This window comes from Pogona vitticeps, chromosome 15, assembly GCF_051106095.1.
Source record: "Pogona vitticeps strain Pit_001003342236 chromosome 15, PviZW2.1, whole genome shotgun sequence".
In the NCBI taxonomy this organism is placed as follows: domain Eukaryota; kingdom Metazoa; phylum Chordata; class Lepidosauria; order Squamata; family Agamidae; genus Pogona; species Pogona vitticeps.
In genome coordinates, this window is record NC_135797.1 from 5,593,331 (window position 1) to 5,611,595 (window position 18,265).

At 46.5% G+C, this 18,265-nt stretch overlaps 1 protein-coding gene across 2 annotated transcripts; it reads left to right on the forward strand.

The window, feature by feature from the left end:
- Positions 1-59: 59 nt before the first annotated feature.
- On the forward strand, positions 60-17,164 carry STX5 (syntaxin 5). Of its 2 annotated transcripts, none has more exons than XM_072983786.2 (11): positions 60-199; positions 5,274-5,508; positions 6,567-6,637; positions 8,415-8,470; positions 9,013-9,083; positions 9,445-9,561; positions 9,811-9,867; positions 10,941-11,022; positions 12,064-12,164; positions 13,587-13,708; positions 15,427-17,164. In XM_072983786.2, exons 2-11 carry the CDS (start codon positions 5,293-5,295, stop codon positions 15,584-15,586), a joined length of 1,053 nt encoding a protein of 350 aa, XP_072839887.2. In that variant the 5' UTR covers positions 60-199; positions 5,274-5,292; the 3' UTR covers positions 15,587-17,164. The 2 variants fall into 2 exon arrangements, with proteins under 2 accessions (XP_072839887.2, XP_072839888.2); XM_072983787.2 differs by having other exon boundaries at positions 67-199; positions 5,280-5,508.
- The last annotated feature ends 1,101 nt before the right edge of the window (positions 17,165-18,265 follow it).

The following is an 18,265-nucleotide window of genomic DNA, read 5'->3' on the forward strand; positions in this document are numbered from 1 at the left end:
AGGGAGGGGGGCGTGGCCGCGCCGTCTCGACGTCGTGCGCGTGACGTAGCCCCCTGGAGGGAGTACGTGGCAGTGACGTTGGCGGTCCGCCCTCTTTTTCGGCGGCTCTGTTCGGTCGGTTCCCGGGTGAGGGGGGTGTCGGTGTTCGGGACTGAGAAGCCGGGAAGCGCCTCGAGCCGGGTTCGGGTCCGCTAGGCCGGTGAGTCTGGGCGGCCTTCGGGGCCCTTCCTTCCTCTCCCCCCCCCATTGGGCTCACTCCCGGTTCCTGTTTTCCTTTTTGTCTCCCGTGGTGCTCCTCCATAAAAGATCCCCCTTTGCGGGGTCCCCCTTTCCCTCTTCAAAGAGTTCCCCCTCTCCACAAAAGCCCCCCTCCTTCCTGCTGCGGTGTGTGTGTGTGTGTGTGTCCCCATAAAAGTGTCCCCCCCTCTTTCCATTCTCCCCCCTTCCCCCCTTCTTTCTCTCAGGTCATAGTTCAAACAACCTTCCCCAAACTGGAGTTCTTCAGAGGTCTCGCACTACAATACCCATCATCCTCAGCCACTTTAGCCAGCCTCTGTGTGTGTGTGTGTTCCAGATGTGATAGATATCCTAGGAATTGTAGTCCCCCACATCTGGAGGGCCACAGACAGAGAAGGCCCCTCCATCTCTTACCTCCGGCTGTTATTTGGGTTTTCTTTCTGTGTGTCCTCACAGAAAGGTCCCTCTCTTCTTTATCCACACGAAACAAGGGGCTCAAACTCTTTCCCCCTCCCTCCCCTGCTGCCATTTGTCCCAAAAGTTCCCCCCCCCTTTTTAAAGGGCTCCACCTTCCACTCTTTTTCCCAACCAGAGGTTGGGAGTTCGATTCCCCCACTGGGCTTCCTAGACAGGAACTGGACTTTGATGATCCAGAGGGGTTGGTTCTTCCAGCTCTGCCCTTCTGAAATGATGATGATGATGATGTGGTGCTTTCTTTTTTCCTTGCCCCCTTTCCTTGTTGGAGCCTCCCAGAGAGTTTCGTTTGTAGATGATCTTGGGGAAGATGTTGGTCTTTGTTTCTTCAAAGGGCAGGGACTCTTGGGTTCCCATAAGGAATAGAGGGTTTTAAATGATTAGATCTCTTGGCCTCTCTCTTTCTGTTTTACTGAGGAAGTGGTGCAACTTAAAGCACTTGATGTAGGGATCGTGTGCAGCTGGATTTCATGTGAAACAGCCCACAGACCCCATTACCTGTGCAGCAGGATGTAGATGGAATGCACATTGCTGTCTAATTTTTTGTAGTTTGGATTTGGAAACTTGTGTATATTATGGTCTGATCAATATAAGTCTTAATTTATAAAGTAATATAGCAAAAGAGGACATTCACTGCCCGGAGGGAACTGGAATTGGACTTTTAGGCTGAAGGGAACTGGGAGAGAATCCAAGACCGAGAAGGAATGGAAGACAGAAGGTTAAGATAGGGTAGTTCTAGCTATATATGCTTCTTAGTCCAGATTTAAAAATCTCATCTAGAGTAATAGACAGAATTAAGAATCTGGATCCAGATTTTTATTTGTGGAGATGGGCTCTTTTTAGCTTTGAATATTGTCTTCTAATGCTATAAGCCGCCTTGGGCCCTTTTTAAGGGGAAAGGCAGGGTAAAAATATTATAAATAAATGAGGCCGGGGGAGTTTTGGGCAAAAAAAATCTGGAGAGTGACAGTTGTCCCCCAGTGTCCTATTGTGAAACTCATATGTGTGCAGTAAAGATGGCTTGTTTCCGGTTGGTTTTTCACATTTGGTGGTACATTTGGAGGACTCTGTTGTATCACAGCAAAGTCTACATTCTGTTTCCCATGACCTTTGCGAAACTTGCAAATAAAGCTGACAGTGACAGCTCTCTTAGAGTTGGGAATTTCAGTTTCTGTTTACTCCCATGTGTGTTTCTCACATGGTGTGCACAGAGGTATACTGGGGATTGGACAGTTCCTCTGTGTCACAGCCTTTTTTGTGAGACGGGTGTGAGAAACTCCACCTTCCTAGCCAGCTTGGTTTCAGAGAAGTAATGCTTTGAATGGCAATGAAGGGGAGGAACAAGCTCCTGTCTGTTCCTTCCCTTCATTGGGCACATTTTGACCTGGCTTCTAAGGGATGGTAAAAACATGATGGGCCCCTGCATGTCCTGCATTTGAATATGTCTGGAAACACAGAAAATGATGAAGTAATCGGAAGGAAGAGGCTTGTATGACTGTACTGTACTGAATATGCCAAACTGGTCTGTTACCAAAAAAAAACAAAAAACAAGTAGGGGCAATGACCAAAGTATACCAAGTCCTGGCCAGAATCTGATCAGTTACATTCACCAGCATATCTCTGACTGTGAATTGCTGTTAGGTAAGTCAATACTTGTATTTCTTGTGTATCAACACAATGCATGAACTAGCTCATAACAAGAAATGCGAACATTTTCTTCTTAACTAGCAGCAATTCGCCATTGAGGTTTACTCTGTTTGCCTTATGACCTTGTAATAGGATTCTGGCCCCTGTTTTCTGAATGGACTGTATCTTGGAGACCCCTGGTTCAATTCCCACTTTTCCAGGTAGAGTATAAGGTAGCTCCTTAAACTGTGGGTAGGAGCCACAAGTGGCAATACTGGGGTAGAGGGCCAAAGCCCCACCCAGTGGCTGAAATCCACTCGTGCTACTCTGCTATCATAACTTTTACATGATATCCTCAGTCACCCATGTTAATCTGTCATTGAATTTAAAGTATCCTAAACTTCCCACCCCCTGCAACAAGGTCCTGAAGTGGCTTAAGGCAGTGGCCCCCAACTTTGGGCCTCCAGATGTTCTTGGACTTCAACTCCCAGAAATCCTGGCTAGCAGAGGTGGTGGTGAAGGCTTCTGGGAGTTTTAGTCCAAGAACATCTGGAGGCCCAAGGTTGGGGACTACTGGCTTAAGGGATCCCTGTAGATTCAGGGCAGCCTTTGGGAGCCTCAGAATGGCTGCTGGAGAAGCCTTTAATACAGTAAGTGGATTGCCACCACTGGGAGCGACCCCAGGATTCCAGCCAATATAAGGCCATTTGTGTATTCCTAGACAAATATATGTATTGCCAAAACATACTGATCTGTATATGCATTATGACAACAGATTACACCCCTGTGGGTAGTTGCTTGGCTTATCTTCCACTTTACATGGAATGGCCACAGGGCTTTGTGTATTTATAGCAGCCTGTACTTGCGTGCTGACTGTGGGTAGTTCTGTATATATTTGAGGAAATGGGCTTTACTTTCTGAAAGCTTATTTTAATTTTACATAATGTGTAATGGAAAAAAGAAAAAAGTTGACATGCAAAATATATCAAATATTTTTCAAATATTTGTTTTTGAAATACCAATTTTTAATTATGTTATTTGATACATGCCCATGAGCATGACTCTTGGGCATATGTGAAATACAGTGGTGTCCCGCATGATGATGATGATCCGTTCCATAGAAATAGCTGTTTAGCGAAAACATCGTCTTGCGAAAACCGTTTCCCCATTGGAATGCATGGAAACCCATTTAATGCATTTCAATGGGGAAAAATCGTTATCGTTTTGCGAAGATCGCCCATAGGGAAGCCATTTTTCGAAACACCGATCAGCTGTTAAAATGGCTGCCCTGCGAAGCATTGGTCCCGAAAACACCCGTTTTGCGAAGTGCTGATCAGTGGCAAAATCGTCGTCTTGCGAAAATTGGTTTGCGAAGCAGGGACCCAAACATTGTCCAGCGAAAATCGCCCATTGGAATCACTGTTTTGCAAATCGCTATCGCGATCGCAAAACCTCATCGTCATGCAGATTCATCGTTTTGCGAGGTCGCCGTCTAGCGAGGTACCACTGTATAACTTTCCATACTAAGTTAGAAACAAAGATTGTCAGCCTGCGAAAGGAAAAGAGCAAAGTGCAATATTATTCTTGGCTGCATCGTAAGGTTTGGGTAGAGGAAGCGGTTGTTGCTTTTTAGAGCAGTGAGTTTAACCTAGGAGAGAGCTTTTAAGTTTGCTTCTCACTGTGTTCTGAGGTCCTAGCAGACACGATGGTACTGAGACAGAGCCAAGCAGTCTGTATTTCAGGGCAGGCTCGGTTGTCTGACCAGTGGAAGAATTTGCTTCAGGCAGAACAGTGAATGGCAGGGATATTTCAGAGATGGGCAGCTGTCTGTTTTATTGGCTTAAGAATCCCAGAGACCACCCACCAGAGCTTTTTGCAAACTTTAAATTTAAAGAATTCTTGATTTCCCCCCCCCCCCCCCAGCATTTTGTCTGAATCTAAGAGTGAGTTGGTAATCGCTACCAACATGAATTTGACCCAACTCCGAGAGGCAGTGGAAGACAGGAGGGCCTGGCGTGCTCTGGTCCATGGGGTCCCGAAGAGTCAGACACGACTAAACAACAACAAGAGCTGAATCTCTTGGCCTTTCCACACAAAAATTCACTCCTGACACCCCAAATTGCCTTTGTTTCAGCATTATCCGTTGGGTCAGCTCCCTTTCTTTCTTCCTGGTTGTATATGTACAATGAGGTGGGGAGTTACGGGTCTTTGCTGATCTGTTGTGTCTTTCTGCCTGGGATAAATGAAGGTAAGGAATTGATGTCTGGATGATGTAACGAGGCCTCTTAAGATGTTGGCTCATTTAGGATATGGATAGTGGGTATCGTCATCTAGGTTCTGATTCATACAATGCAGTGCCTTGGACCAGCAGCGCTGTGTTTGTTAGCGGCTACATTTACACCTAGCTTTCTTCTAAGGAAATGGAGGCAACCTGGTTCAGTCTCACATCAGTGTTTGAAGCGAGGCAGGCTGAGAGAAGGAGCAGCTGGGTTCTTAAACCCAGTAACGGAGAGGACTGTAGCATATACGTAGGGCTGTGGAATATGTGGCTTCCCAGACGTTGTTGGCCCGCAATTCCGATTAAAAACAGATCTTCTGCTTCCAAAGGGACTCGGCTCCATGAACCTTGAGGTCCCTTCGAGCTCTACAATTCTTTCACTCTGCGTTTCACCCCTGAAACTGGCCATATTGTCCACCCTATCTGGAGGGTTGTGCATTCCCCGTTCATCATCCAAGATGATGTTTTTGCACTGCAATTCCCAGAAACCCCAGCCAGCACAGCTGGTAGTGAAGGCCTCTGGGAACTGCAGTCCAAGAATAAATTGCTCAAATGTTGGGAACCACTGATTGAAGACTTTTGCACCACGAAAGTCACCGTGGACGGCCCGGGTAGCCTTGGCGGTAGTTTACTGACGGCACTTTGTTTTCCCTCCAAGCAACAGGTTATGAGCCTCCATGAATACGAGGAAACGTCACGGCTCTAGAAACACCGAGCAGGGCGTCTACCTGGGACCTCCCCAGACACAGGTTTTGCCCCCGCTCGCTGCCGCCGCCACCGCTGCTACTGCCACCACCTCGTTCCCGCCACCCCTGCCCCTGCGGGACACCATGTCATGTCAAGACCGCACCCAGGAGTTCCTCTCCACCTGCAAGTCCTTGCAAAGCCGACAGGTGAGTGTCAAAAGGAGCCCGTGCAGGATCCAGCTGGCTCTGTGGGGCCTCATTTGCGGGCCCCGCGTAGGTAGAGCCCACCAAGAATCAGCCGATGTACATGTCTGGGGCAGAGGAGCCCGGCCTCTCTTTTCAGCCTGCCACAGTGCCACACTTTCTTTCTTGATTTCTTTCTTTTTTTCTTGATTTCTTTCTTTCTTGATTTCTTTCTTTCTTGATTTCTTTCTTTCTTGATTTCTTTCTTGATTTCTTTCTTTCTTTCTTGATTGATTTATTTATTTGATTTATTTGATTTATTTGATTTTTTTATTTATACCCCGCCTATCTGGTCTAGTAATCTGGGCTAACTGAATTTCAACCTTTGTGCATGGAAGTGCTCTGCATTTTTAAAATTAACAGTGATGGAGATGAGCCAAGGAGCAGGGAAAAAAGTAGCCCTTCATTCCTCACTCTCCTCTCAGTGTCTCCCACAAGCTCCTGCTGCCTTCCAGAAAAACTCCATTTACACCTTTGGAAGCTCCCCTTCCATTGCTAATAAAAGCCCCAGGAGGGGGCTGTCAGGCCGAAGGTGGGAAAGGAAGCTGATTTTAACCCCTTCAGTACTTTTGCTCTCACTGTTACTCTCTCTCGCTCTCTTTTTTCTTTTTCACTTCTGCTTCTTATTCCTGTAAAAAAAAACATTTTTAAGTTGAGCACAATCATTCCACGCAAACAATTGGAATCCTGTTTGGTTTCATTCTTAGCCGACACGGAGGACAGCATTTGGATAAGTGGACATATATCTTGGTTCATCCCTAAAGACGCTGGAGATCCAAAATAAAAATGCAAATATTGGCATTGAGGCGACAGTCTATCAGCAGGTCTATCAGTCGGGGAATGAGCGAACGATAGCTGCTGTATCAGAAGAGGCATATTTTCCGGAATCTCTCCCTTCGGGAAGCTTGGACTTAATTTATCTTTTTCTCTTTTTTTCCTGCTTGTTTTCTGTTCTCTTCTTTTTGTTCATGCATACCTAACCCAGCAGCAATTGCCTTTCCCCCCCATCTTCTCATTTGCAGAACGGGCTGCAGCTCAACAAACCAGTACTGAACGCTGTACGGCAAAGAAGCGAATTCACGGTCATGGCCAAGTGAGTTGGACCATCTGTTGTGCTTTCTTGAAGGGGTACACAACTTTCTCCCGGCCCCTGGGCCAGTTTTCTACACACACACATACATAATCCTCTGGTAACCACTCAGACTACCAAATGTAAAATATTAATAACAAAAATAGCAATAAATAAAACTTCAGAAGTCTCTTTCTAGTTTCTGAAAAAATTGTGATTTTATTAGTTAATTCGTTTTGTTAGTTACATTTCTATCCTGCCCAATTGTTTTATCATATACAGTGGTGCCTCGCTTAGCGACGTTAATCCGTTCCAGGAAAAACGTTGCTAAGCGATTTAATCGCTAAGCGATTTTTAAAAGCCCATAGAAACGCATTAAAACGTGTTTAATGCGTTCCTATGGGCTTAAAAACTGACCTTATGTGAAGATCCTCCATAGGGGCGGCCATTTTCGGTGCCTCTAAAGCGAGGCAAAACAGCGGGCGGCCATTTTGTTTTCCCGGCGGCCATTTTGAAACCGCCGATCAGCTGTGCAAAAAGGGTCACTTTGCCATGATCGCTTCCCCACAATCATCGCAAAGCGATTTTTCCCCACAGGGGCCATCGCTAAACGATCGCTCTGGCGATGGCCAAAACCCCATCGCTAAGCGATTTCATCGCTCAACGGGGCGATCGCTAAGCGAGGCACCACTGTACATTTCTATCCTCCCTAATTAGCCACACTAGACGCTGTTCCAAGTCCTCCATACAGAGCCCGTTACCATAGTCTTTCGAGACTGAAGGATGCCTAATGGGAGGTGAACAGCAATTAAAAACAACAATGACAGAACTACCCACCCCCAGCCAACAAAGATGTGAATAATGATTTCCAAACAGTAACAGCAATGACCCCCCCCATTAAATAAGCCTAGAGGCAACAGCGAATCCAGGGGTGTGAACCAATACAGGAGGCTCATGACTTATTTAAAAGGTGCTTTGCCACTCCTGGTATCTTTCAGGGAGCCTAATTCTGTTTTCTGCCAGGGGCTGAGGCAGCAGAATCGGCCCCAGGCAGAAATGGCTGTCGCTCCTGGGGTAAACTTTGCCGACCTGCTTTAGAGGTTAATTCCAGCCGGGGCTAATATAAAGGATGTGGTCAGGGCTGGCGAGGGGGGATGCTGAGAACTGTCAAGTTTGTCCCTATCTGATATCAGATCAAGCCCTCTTATCATGGCAAGGACGGTGACCGGTGAAGTCAGTGGTGGAACGGAGAGGGTGGGAAATGTTTAGGAAATGCGGAGGCCTTGAATGATCTTGAGCAGTGGTCTCCAGCCTCGGGTCTCCAGATGTTCTTGGACTGCAACTCCCAGAAGCCTTCGCCTCTACCTGTGCTGGCAAGGGCTTCTGGGATTTGCAGTCCAAGAACATCTAGAGACCCAAGGTTGGGAGCCACTGATCTAGAGCAACTGGCCCCTCTCTGGCATGCTCTGGATATTCTGGGCTGCTCTAGCTAGGAATGCTGTTTTTTTAAAATTACAGGTCCTTAAATGTTCGTGTTTTTTAAATCGTTTTTATATTTGGTTTTTAAAATCTTAATGTACGTTTCATTGTTTTTTTAAATGTGGTATTTATATAGTGTTTTAAAAATTCTTACTTTATCTGTTGTTAGCCCCCTTGGGTCCCCTATGGGGAGAAAGCCGGCATAAAAAATAATTTAAATAAATAGCCATCACTCCCTACCCGTGTAGGCAAAAGCTGGGGTTAAGCGATGCTTGCTTCCTTTTTATTGCCGGTTAATTTGCCAAATCCTTGTGATTCTCAGACGCATCGGGAAGGACCTCAGCAACACATTTGCCAAGCTCGAGAAGCTAACGATATGTGAGTATTTGAAGTTCGGACAAAGCGGAAGAGAATCGGGAGAGCCTCTAAAATCTGAGCTTTTGGGTTGGGCGTTTGATGTGGACGGAAATCTCAGTGGTTTAGGTCTCTGGCTGTGGAGTTGGGAGTTCAGTTCACCCACTGGACCTTCTTGACAGAGGCTGGACTTGATGATCTATAGGTTCCCTTCTAAGATAATTCTAAGGTTGGTAGACCTACCATGTTTACCCGAAAATAAGACAGGGTCTTATATTAATTTTTGCTCCAAATAGAACACATCAGGGCTTATTTTCAGGGGATGTTTTATTGTACAGTCATGTCATCTTCTGGTTGCTGCACAAGGGTGGAGAGTGGGGTTTCCCTTAACTAGGGCTTATTTTTGGGGTAGGGCTTATATGACGAGCATCCTGAAAAATCATACTAGCGCTTATTTTCAGGATAGGCCTATTTTCGGGGAAACAGGGCAGTGTTTGCAGTAACTAGGACTGGAGGGTCACCAGAGCACCATTAATAGCTAAAGATCTTGCTCTTTGCGTCTTTAGTGGCCAAGCGGAAGTCCTTGTTTGACGACAAGGCGGTGGAGATCGAAGAACTGACCTACATCGTCAAACAGGTAAAGGCCTCTTGTCTTAGCTCGTCAGCAAGACAGGAATAAACAGAGCTTTCTCGATTAGCTCGTTCTTTGCTGATCTGCTCTTCTTTGGATGTGGTACCAAAAGTAAGGTGTGAATCTAGAGCACACAACAAGTTGGGGGAAAGGCCAACCCCAGTCAATGTGATGGGAGGTGCCGCTGTTCCATTCCTAGTCATTCATTTCCTTCTCGCAGTCTCTTGAAACTTGTGTAGATATGAAGTCTGCTTGTTGAGAAAGAGTCTGGAGACAAACTTATTTCCAGATTTCCGATCTCGGAACGTTGGGCCGCCCGGCTCTCCCCACCCACCCCGCTCACGCAGTCCGCTTTCCTTCCCTGCAGGACATCAACAGCCTGAACAAACAGATTGCGCAACTCCAGGAGTTTGTCAAGGCCAAAGGCAGCCAAAGCGGGAGGCACGTGCAAACCCACTCGAACACTGTGGTGGTGTCCTTGCAGGTCAGGCCTGGGGCAGCGAGAGGCGAAAGGCCCTCCTGCAACACCCTTTTGCCCCTATTCTTGGCTGTGGTGGGTGGGCCTGATGCCGCTTACAGGCTAAAACATCAAGATTCCCAGGACTTGCCCAATGTATGTTTAGCAAGTAGGAGCATGGAATGGGGACTGGCATAGAGGCTTAGCAGAATCCTCTGATCTTGGCTTCTACATATTCTTTTCTCTCACTCCACCCTCCTTCTTCTTCTTTTCCAGTCCAAATTAGCCTCCATGTCCAATGACTTCAAGTCCGTGTTGGAGGTGCGGACAGAGGTAAGTCTCCTGCTCTCAAACTCTGCAGTAGAGAAGTTCAAGGGACGTGGTCATTTAGATGCCTTGGGTTTCGATAAGATAGCTCACCCTCAATCTGGGTCAAGGGCGAATTACAGAGAAGGGCTAAATGTATCCTTTTGATGTGTTTCCCATTTTATTAGTACTTTTGTTTTTCCTTTTGGAGAAAGGGGAACCAAAACACCCCGTCTCACCCAGACTCAGATAAATAGAAGCACATCACAACATTAATTAAATTTGTACATCGCTTCCTTTGTGCCGATGCACTACTCTGGGCCATTTGCCGAAAAAGCCTCTCTGTAAAGCAGTGTTTTCAAAAAGGGCTTCTGGCAAAAGTAAAAACGTCGGTGAAAATTAGAGCACCTTCCAGACACAGCCTAGAGCTTGGAAATAATTAATTAAACTGTGATTTGTTAACAGTTTTGACCAGGATTTAAAATGTTGTTTTAATCTTTAAAAGCCAGTGGTACTTTCAAGTATCAATTATCGGTCTTGTTGCTTTAATTTTATTACTGTTCATTTTTAGGTCTGTGTGGGGGCGGGCTTTGACAATTTTTAAAAATCTGTGAAATAACGCATTCAGATCTCAAATCTTTCTCTGTGTTGCATCAGGGAGAAAATAATTTGCTTTTAACATTATAATGTTAGATCAGCCTTTCCGAGCTCCAGGATAGCCTGTGCTAGTGATGAAAATGAGACAAGGATTTTAATTGTTATGAAGGCTGTCTTGGAGAGTAGGAGGGCCAAGGAGGCTGACTCACGGGAAGCCTTGAGAAAGAATCAGAGGGGTTCTGGGGAAAGCTAGTGAAGAAACCCAACTTTTCCGAGCTCTCATTGACCACACAAGCCAGGACGAGTATCATCAAAGGCATCAAAGTTGGTTTGATCAGTGTCCAGCCTTTGGGAACCTTACAGGCAGAACAGAGAGATGGTGGTACCCTTTGATGTGTGTTTGTTGTCTTGCAAGTGGTTTCAACAGCATTCAGTGCCCCAGAGCTGGACTCTGTGCCTTCTCATGTTGGCACGTTCTCCCTCTACTTTGCTTCCTCCTGCAGAACCTCAAGCAGCAGAAGACGCGTCGAGAACAGTTTTCCCGCGCCCCTGTGTCTGCCATGCCCTTGACCGCGAGCAACCTCAGTGAGTTGGATGGTAGAGTCCGTAACAATAACTGCTGGATAGCTCAGAGTTTTAGGCCTCTGGCAACGGAGCCAAAGGTTGGGAGTTTGATTCCCCCCACTTGCCCTCCTCAACAGGGGCTGGACTGGATGATCCAGAGGGTGGCGACCCCAAGGGAGGCCCGAAAACCTGCTCCTTTGAAACCACCCCTCCTTGGGTTTAGAGACAAGTTACAACCTAGCTCTTTTCACAAACCTTTTATGGTTTTACCCCATAGTAATCTCACTGAATGGTTGGACTTTATTTTTTACTTAAGAACTTGTCCTGTTTTTGCTGCCTAATATTATTGTACTCAACATTTGTAACTATTTTATAGTCACTTCATTCGTTATTTTATTTGTAGCCATTATAGTGGTGCCTCACTAGACAGTTACCCCACATGACAGTTTTTTTTACTAGACATTGGCTTTTTGCAATCGCTATAGTGATTCGCAAAACAGTGATTCCTATGGGGGAATTTCTCTGGACAATGTTTGGTCCCTGCTTCGCAAACCGATTTTTGCTAGACGACGATTTTGACAGCTCCCTCCGCACTCGCAAAACAGGTGTTTTCGGGACCTAAGCTTCGCAAGACAGCTATTTAAACAGCTGATTGGCAGTTCGCAGAGCGGCTTTCCTATGGCCGATCTTCGCTAGACAACGACGATTCTTCCCCATTGGAACGCATTAAACGGGTTTCAATGCATTCCAATGGGGAAATGCTTTTCGCTTGACAATGATTTCGCTAAACAGCCATTTCAGTGGAACGGATTATCATCGTCTAGCGAGGCACCACTGTATGTTCCTTGCTTGCTGTTTATGTGGGTTTTCTTTTAAAATAGAGGTTGTTGTGTACTTGTGATTTGTTTGTCACCCAGAATAGTGGCTTTGCCACCGGATGGATGGATGGATGGATGGATGGATGGATTGGCTGGGGAGGGGGAGGAAATGGGAAGCGGTGAACCTTTCTTAGCTGAGAGAGGAACAGGCTGCAGACTTTGACATATTGAACCGATCCCGCAGGTGGCTCTGCCATGCTTCAGGATGAACCTCGGCATTCGGGGGATGTGGCTATTGACATGGACAACCGGGCCAGCCAGCAGTTGCAGCTGATCAACGAACAGGTTGTTTGAGGTGGGAGGGTGGGTTTGGACGTGGGTGGGGAATTTCAGGTGCTTGCTTGAGAGTACTAGAAATAGTTATAACGAAAGAGGCTGGCTGGTTTTATTTCAAGGGCAAGGTGTTTGTTGAGAATTTTGACTATAACGTTTATTCTCACAACATCAGCAGAGTAAGGAATCGGTTAGCAGACACTTATGACACAGAGAGTAAAAACCAACAACTTAGTCTATTTACATACTGTATATACATGGAGAATAGACATTCCTATGGCAGCATGACATGACATGAAGCAACACGCAGCATAGGAAAAAGTGATCTGACTTACAGCCGGTAAAGGTGTTCATTTTACACATGACTTATGTACAGTTCTCGGATCAATCGGAAAATACATTACTTCATTTTCTCTTACGCCAAGTTTCAATATGTACATAGCTGTACAACATTAAGTCTTAATCCTTGATACCCACACCTGAGTACAATCAGTACCGTGACTTAAGTAAAATCAGCCATTTTACATTTAACTATATAATAATATTTAATACATTTTCATATCAACATCTCAACAATATTCTGGCTCGCGATAGGTTTTTGGCACCATTGTGAATACTAACACCTCTCTTTCTCTCCCTGATCCCTATCTTTGGGATCTCATGCCATTAAAGGCTTATTAGGGGATAAACCAGACTAGATGACAGAAATGGCGCTTTTTAATAGACATATGTGATAAAAAGGGATGTCAGTGATAAAAATTGATTACCTAGTCTCGTTCACCGTCTATCATACTGTTGTACTTAGGCCAGGATTTGAGAAATACAGCCTGATTTATATTCTGCCAGGTCTTCTAGAGTACAGTGGTGCCTCGCAAGATGAACGCCTCACGGGATGAAAAAAACGCAAGACGAGTGTTTTTTTCAATCACTATGGTGTTTCGCAAGACGGCTTCTTCTATGGCCGTGCTTCACAAGATGTTTTTTTCCCCCCAAGGCTGATGCCTTGCAAGACAAAAAAAATTCATTTTTTTTTTCGCAAGATAACGCTACTCGCGGAACGAATTATATTCGTCTTGCGAGGCAGCGCTGTACATAGTTAAAATTTTCTAGAAGTTTGCAGTGGTACACAGTGGAAGAGACTGTTTCTTGAGTTTATAAATTACATAACAGAAAGATGAGAACCATGCAACACCTCCCCCAGTTGTTTTGAGCTCCCCTACTCCATTAGCTCCCCAGGGGGAGGTATCACTGGAAAAAGAAGGGTCACTCTTGAAAACTCCCAGGCACAGCAGTTCTCATGCTAAGCAGATGTGGGACCCCCATACCGTTTAGAAGTTAAGAAAAACCTTTTTAACAAAAAAAAGTGAAATATCATGATATTTCTCCATGGGAGGGGTTTGGGACCATGCCTGGATCTCCCATTCCTCTTTGCAGGATTCATACATCCAGAGCCGGGCAGATACCATGCAGAACATTGAATCGACTATCGTAGAGCTGGGCTCCATATTCCAGCAGCTGGCACACATGGTCAAAGAGCAAGAGGAGACCATCCAGAGGTAGGAAGGCCGTGCCCCACCAAAGCGCGCTCTCTTCCTGGTACGAGCTGGAATTTTCAGCATGTATACACTCGCGAAGGCTTTCACGGCCGGGATCTAATGGTTGTGGGTTTTTCGGGTTCTTTGGCCGTGTTCTGAAGGTTGTTCTTCCTAACGTTTCACCAGTCTCTGTGGCTGGCAGAGTGCTGTCCTCTGAAGATGCCGGCCACAGAGACTGGCGAAACATTAGGAAGAACAACCTTCAGAACATGGCCAAAGAGCCCGAAAAACCCACAACAACCATGTATACATTACTGAAACAGTGATGTCTACATTGGCTTGGGCATGTCGTTAGAATGGTTGATGGTCAGATTCCAAAAGATCTCATGTATGGAGAATTAGTGCAGGGAAATTGCCCCAGAGGGAGAGCACAGCTGCAATACAAGGACATCTGCAAGCGGGATCTGAAGGCCTTAGTAGTGGACCTCAACAGATGGGGAACCTTGATCTCTGAGCGTTCAGCCTGGAGGCAGGCGGTGCATCATGACCTCCCATTTTGAAGAAGAGACCCTTGTCCAGCAGGCCGAGGCCAAGAGGCAGTCCCAAAACCAGCAAAATCAGGGAGATGGGCAGGGAACAGATTGTATTTGTCCTCAGTGTGGAAGGGATGGTCACTCTCGAATTGACCTTCTCAGCCACACTAGACGCTGTTCCAAGTCCTCTATTCAGGGCACGTTCCCATAGTCTCTCGAGACTGAAGGGTGCCTAATCGAATGGTGGAGGCGGCTTTTTCCCCCTAACACCATTCCTCAGAGTTTGTATAGACTCTTAGGGCATTTTCAGGTGGGTGATGATGGCAGACCCCCTGGGGCCGAGCCCTACCGTTAGGTAGAGTCAAGCAGCTGTCTCACACAACAAACTGGGGTGTGTGTGTGTCAGAATATGTGGAAAAAATTTAAGCAAAAGCAATGTCCTGCTTCTGTACTGCCCCATAGTGCTTAAAGTATTCTCTGGGCGGTTTACAATTTAATTACGCAAGGCTACACCTTGGCCTCTCCTCCAGAAGGCTGGGCACTCAATTTACTGACCTCAGAAGGATGGAAGGTTGACCTCAAACCGGCTGCCAGAATTCAGGATTGAACTCAGGTTGTGAGCAGAGTCTTGACTGCAGCACTGCAGTTTTAACCACTGCTCCAGGAGGCTCCTTCATCTATTAGTCCTGCATTTTTGCAGATGGCCTGAATGTTTTTTTTTTTTAATGCTGGGTGCTGAAATAACTTACGCTGGCTTTGGCCACTGCACCCTTAAAGGCTGGCACAATTTTCTGCTCCAATGCAGGCAACAGCAAGGCGCTTTCAGACGACCCTGGGCTCCTTGGTACAAGTCTCCTCAAACCTGGAATCAGCTTTTTGGCTTTGTGCATTGCTCGTGGCACCCCCGTGCTCTGTCATTAATCTTTCTCCAAGGCAGATTCAGTGCTTTGGGGTCTAAACACTTAGAACTCTTCAGGTTTGAACTGCAAGTCTAGAAATTCCCGAGGAATTCCGGGAGCTGTAGCCTGCGCATGTCTCCTTTCTCACGATAAACTCCTTAATCTCTCCCCTTGTGCATCAGTGGTTTAATCTGCCTGTTGTTAGGCTTCCCTTCGCTGATTAAGACCCTGTGCTTGATGGATAGAGGGGCGCGTTTGTTGCCCTTTCAATGGCCTTCACCCGCTCTTCCTTCTGCCTGTTCCGCAGAATCGACGCCAACGTGGAAGACGCACAGCTGAATGTCGAAGGGGCGCACACAGAGATCCTGAAGTACTTCCAATCTGTGACCTCCAACCGGTGGCTGATGGTGAAGATCTTCCTCATCCTGATTGTCTTCTTCATCATCTTCGTGGTGTTCCTGGCCTGATCGGGTGGGGGGGAGTCGGCTCAGACGCCCGGCACCCTCCCTTCTGCCCATCTACTTTCTCAGAGCTGCATCTCTAGACTCTGCACTCTCCCGCTCTCTTTCGAGGCCAGCGAGGACGAGCGTTGCCTAGGCCATGGCCGGTACCCACGGGACCCTACCTTGCCCATGGTGTCTTTTCATTCCCGTGGCTCTTGGGCCTGGAGCAGGGCCACCCTGACCGGAGTGCAATATCCTTCGGGACTACGCTGTGAAGGGCTTCGCCTCCACCTCCTACTTCCCAAATGGGACACGATGTAGATGGGTGTATCTGTAGCGGGACCAGAAATCTTGCACCTGCTGCCCTCTTCTGTATATTTTGCCCTAACCCTGGGACTCAAAAAGTGCTAACAGAAGCCCAACCTTCATCTCTTTATCTTTTTTTAAAAAATGACATTAATATACTTGTACGGGGGTTTCAACGTCTGGTACCCTACATCCAGCAAGCCTTTGCCTTTCTATACAGCAGGCAGGGAGCTGTGGCTTGTAGGGTTGCGAGGCAGCCCTGACTGTGCCTTTTGCCCTGTTCGGAGGGTAGTGCACATTTCCCTCTCTCCCCAGCCCCTGACTGACTCCCACTGTGGCATATTTAAATCTCTCCCCCCCCCGCAGCTATGGTGGGGAGTTCCTCCATCCCCTTGTACAGGAACAGCTGGCCTCCGCATCCCCCCAAAAAGGTTTTCAAGCACATCTGGTTCTCTCCTTGCCCAGAGTGTCCTCGTATGACACTTCCTCCTTCCCTTTTGTTTCTCCTTCGAGAAGGAAGGTTTTTCTTTTGCACACACAAAAACGTTTGACACATTCAATCCGAAGTATTCCTTCCCTGAGCCCAAAATTCTCCCTGCCAGCGTAAGATTAGAAGGAGTTTAACTCCATTCTCCTTGCTGCCACCCTTCCTGACGTTTGGGGGAAAAGAGAAGGCACTCAGTTCTGCATAGAGGTTGCACCTCTTAGTAAATGCACTCCATGTCTTCTAGCTGTCAGAAACAAATTCACCCCCCTAGTGCTTCCTCTTGCTCTCGTTTGAGGTCCAAACCCGTTTCCCCCCCCCATCCCATTTACCCGTTGCAGAAAAACAGAAGAAAACTTTCTGCTCCCCGGATTGGTTCCTCTTTACACTCTTTGCTATCAGCATAGCTGTTTAACTTTCTTCCTCGATTCTACCTGCCCAACCTCTTTGGAATAGCCTATGCTAAGGCCATTTTACCCTTCTCCCTGGCCTGGTTATGGTGGCTGAGTCGCAACACCCAATCCCTGCTTAAGGTCGGCCCCACCACCTGCCTCTTTGACCGGGTGGTGTCAGTTCAGTTCCTTAAGTTGCCATGGCCTTAACCATTCCACACGCTGCGCCCCCCTTTGATTCCCCAAAAGCAGACTCTTTGCTGTGAGGTGTTGGGGGGCTGAGGGACACCTGCTATCTATTGTTCAGCTAAGGTGGAGGATGGGTGGTGTGGTGGTGTTAACCTAACCATGGTTCGGAGGAGACCAGTATGGGCCCTTGGCCTGTACTTCGAAAATGATTAAAAATACTTTAAAAATAAAGACATCTATTCGTTCTGTGTCCTGTACACCAGCATAGATTGGTTTCTTCAGAGGGCAAGGAAGCCGCAGCCCTCCAGATGTTCACAACATATATTTATATCTTAAGGTGGGGGTTTGCTCACCTTAACATTTGACATTTTGCCTGATCTAAACGGGCTGCTTTACTTAATGTATTATTTTATTTTGATTTTTTTAAGAAGATATTTTTACCCAGTTGGGTTTTTTTTTTTTTTGCTCGTAACTCCATATTTATTTTTTAATTTAAAATATTTTTTACCATACATTTCCCTTTAAAAGGGAAGCTTACACCATTAAAAGATAATATTCAAAGCTAAAAAGAAGTGTATAAATACAGGGGGTGGGGGAAGGATCAAGCAAATAGAACACTTAAAAAACATCAAGTAACACCGAAAACACATTCAAAGCAAAAAGGCAAAACACTCCATTTAAAAAACCCTCTCAGGCAGCCAGTAAATTTGGGGAAAGCTTGCCTGCTTGTGGAAGGACAGCAAAGATGGAGCCAGCCTGGCCTCTTGTAGGAGGGAGTACCTTAAGGTGCGCTGCTCTTCCAGATTGGTTTTACCTGCTGGTTTAGGTACTGTATTTGGCTGCCAAGCCAGAGGTTGGAAGTTCGATTCTTGAGCATTTTCAGCTTTCAAAAAAGAAGACTGGGGGGAGATAGGATAATATTTTTCAAATAACTGAAAGGCAGTCATAGAGAGAAGAGGCAGGATTTTGTCTCGATCTTCCCAGAGTGCACGACATGTCATAATGGGCTCAAGGCACAAGACGCCAGATTTGGGCTGAATATCAGGAATAAAAAACTTCTTAACTGTTAGAGCACTACGATGATGGAACCCATAACCTCTGGAGGTGTTGAGCGCTCCAACACTGGAGGCGTTCAAGAAACAATTGGACACTCAACTAGTAAGAGCTGCTTTGACTTGGATTCCTGCCTTGAGCAGGGGGTTGGACTGGATGGCCTTACAGGCCCCTTCCAAATCAAATTATTCGAGGGTTCGATTCCCCACTGTGAAGCAGAGCCAGCCTTGGGCAAGCTGGACAGTCAGAGAAAAGGAAGGGTAAAACACCTTTGTGTAC

What these genes read in the sequence shown, in the direction of transcription:
- STX5 (XM_072983786.2), top strand. Translation starts at nt 5,293, where the DNA reads ATGAATACGAGGAAACGTCACGGCTCTAGAAACACCGAGCAGGGCGTC. An exon ending in CTGTGGTGGTGTCCTTGCAG is followed by an intron (nt 9,562 to 9,810) that starts GTCAGGCCTGGG and finishes CTTCTTTTCCAG; the next exon opens with TCCAAATTAGCCTCCATGTC. An exon ending in TGTTGGAGGTGCGGACAGAG is followed by an intron (nt 9,868 to 10,940) that starts GTAAGTCTCCTG and finishes TTCCTCCTGCAG; the next exon opens with AACCTCAAGCAGCAGAAGAC.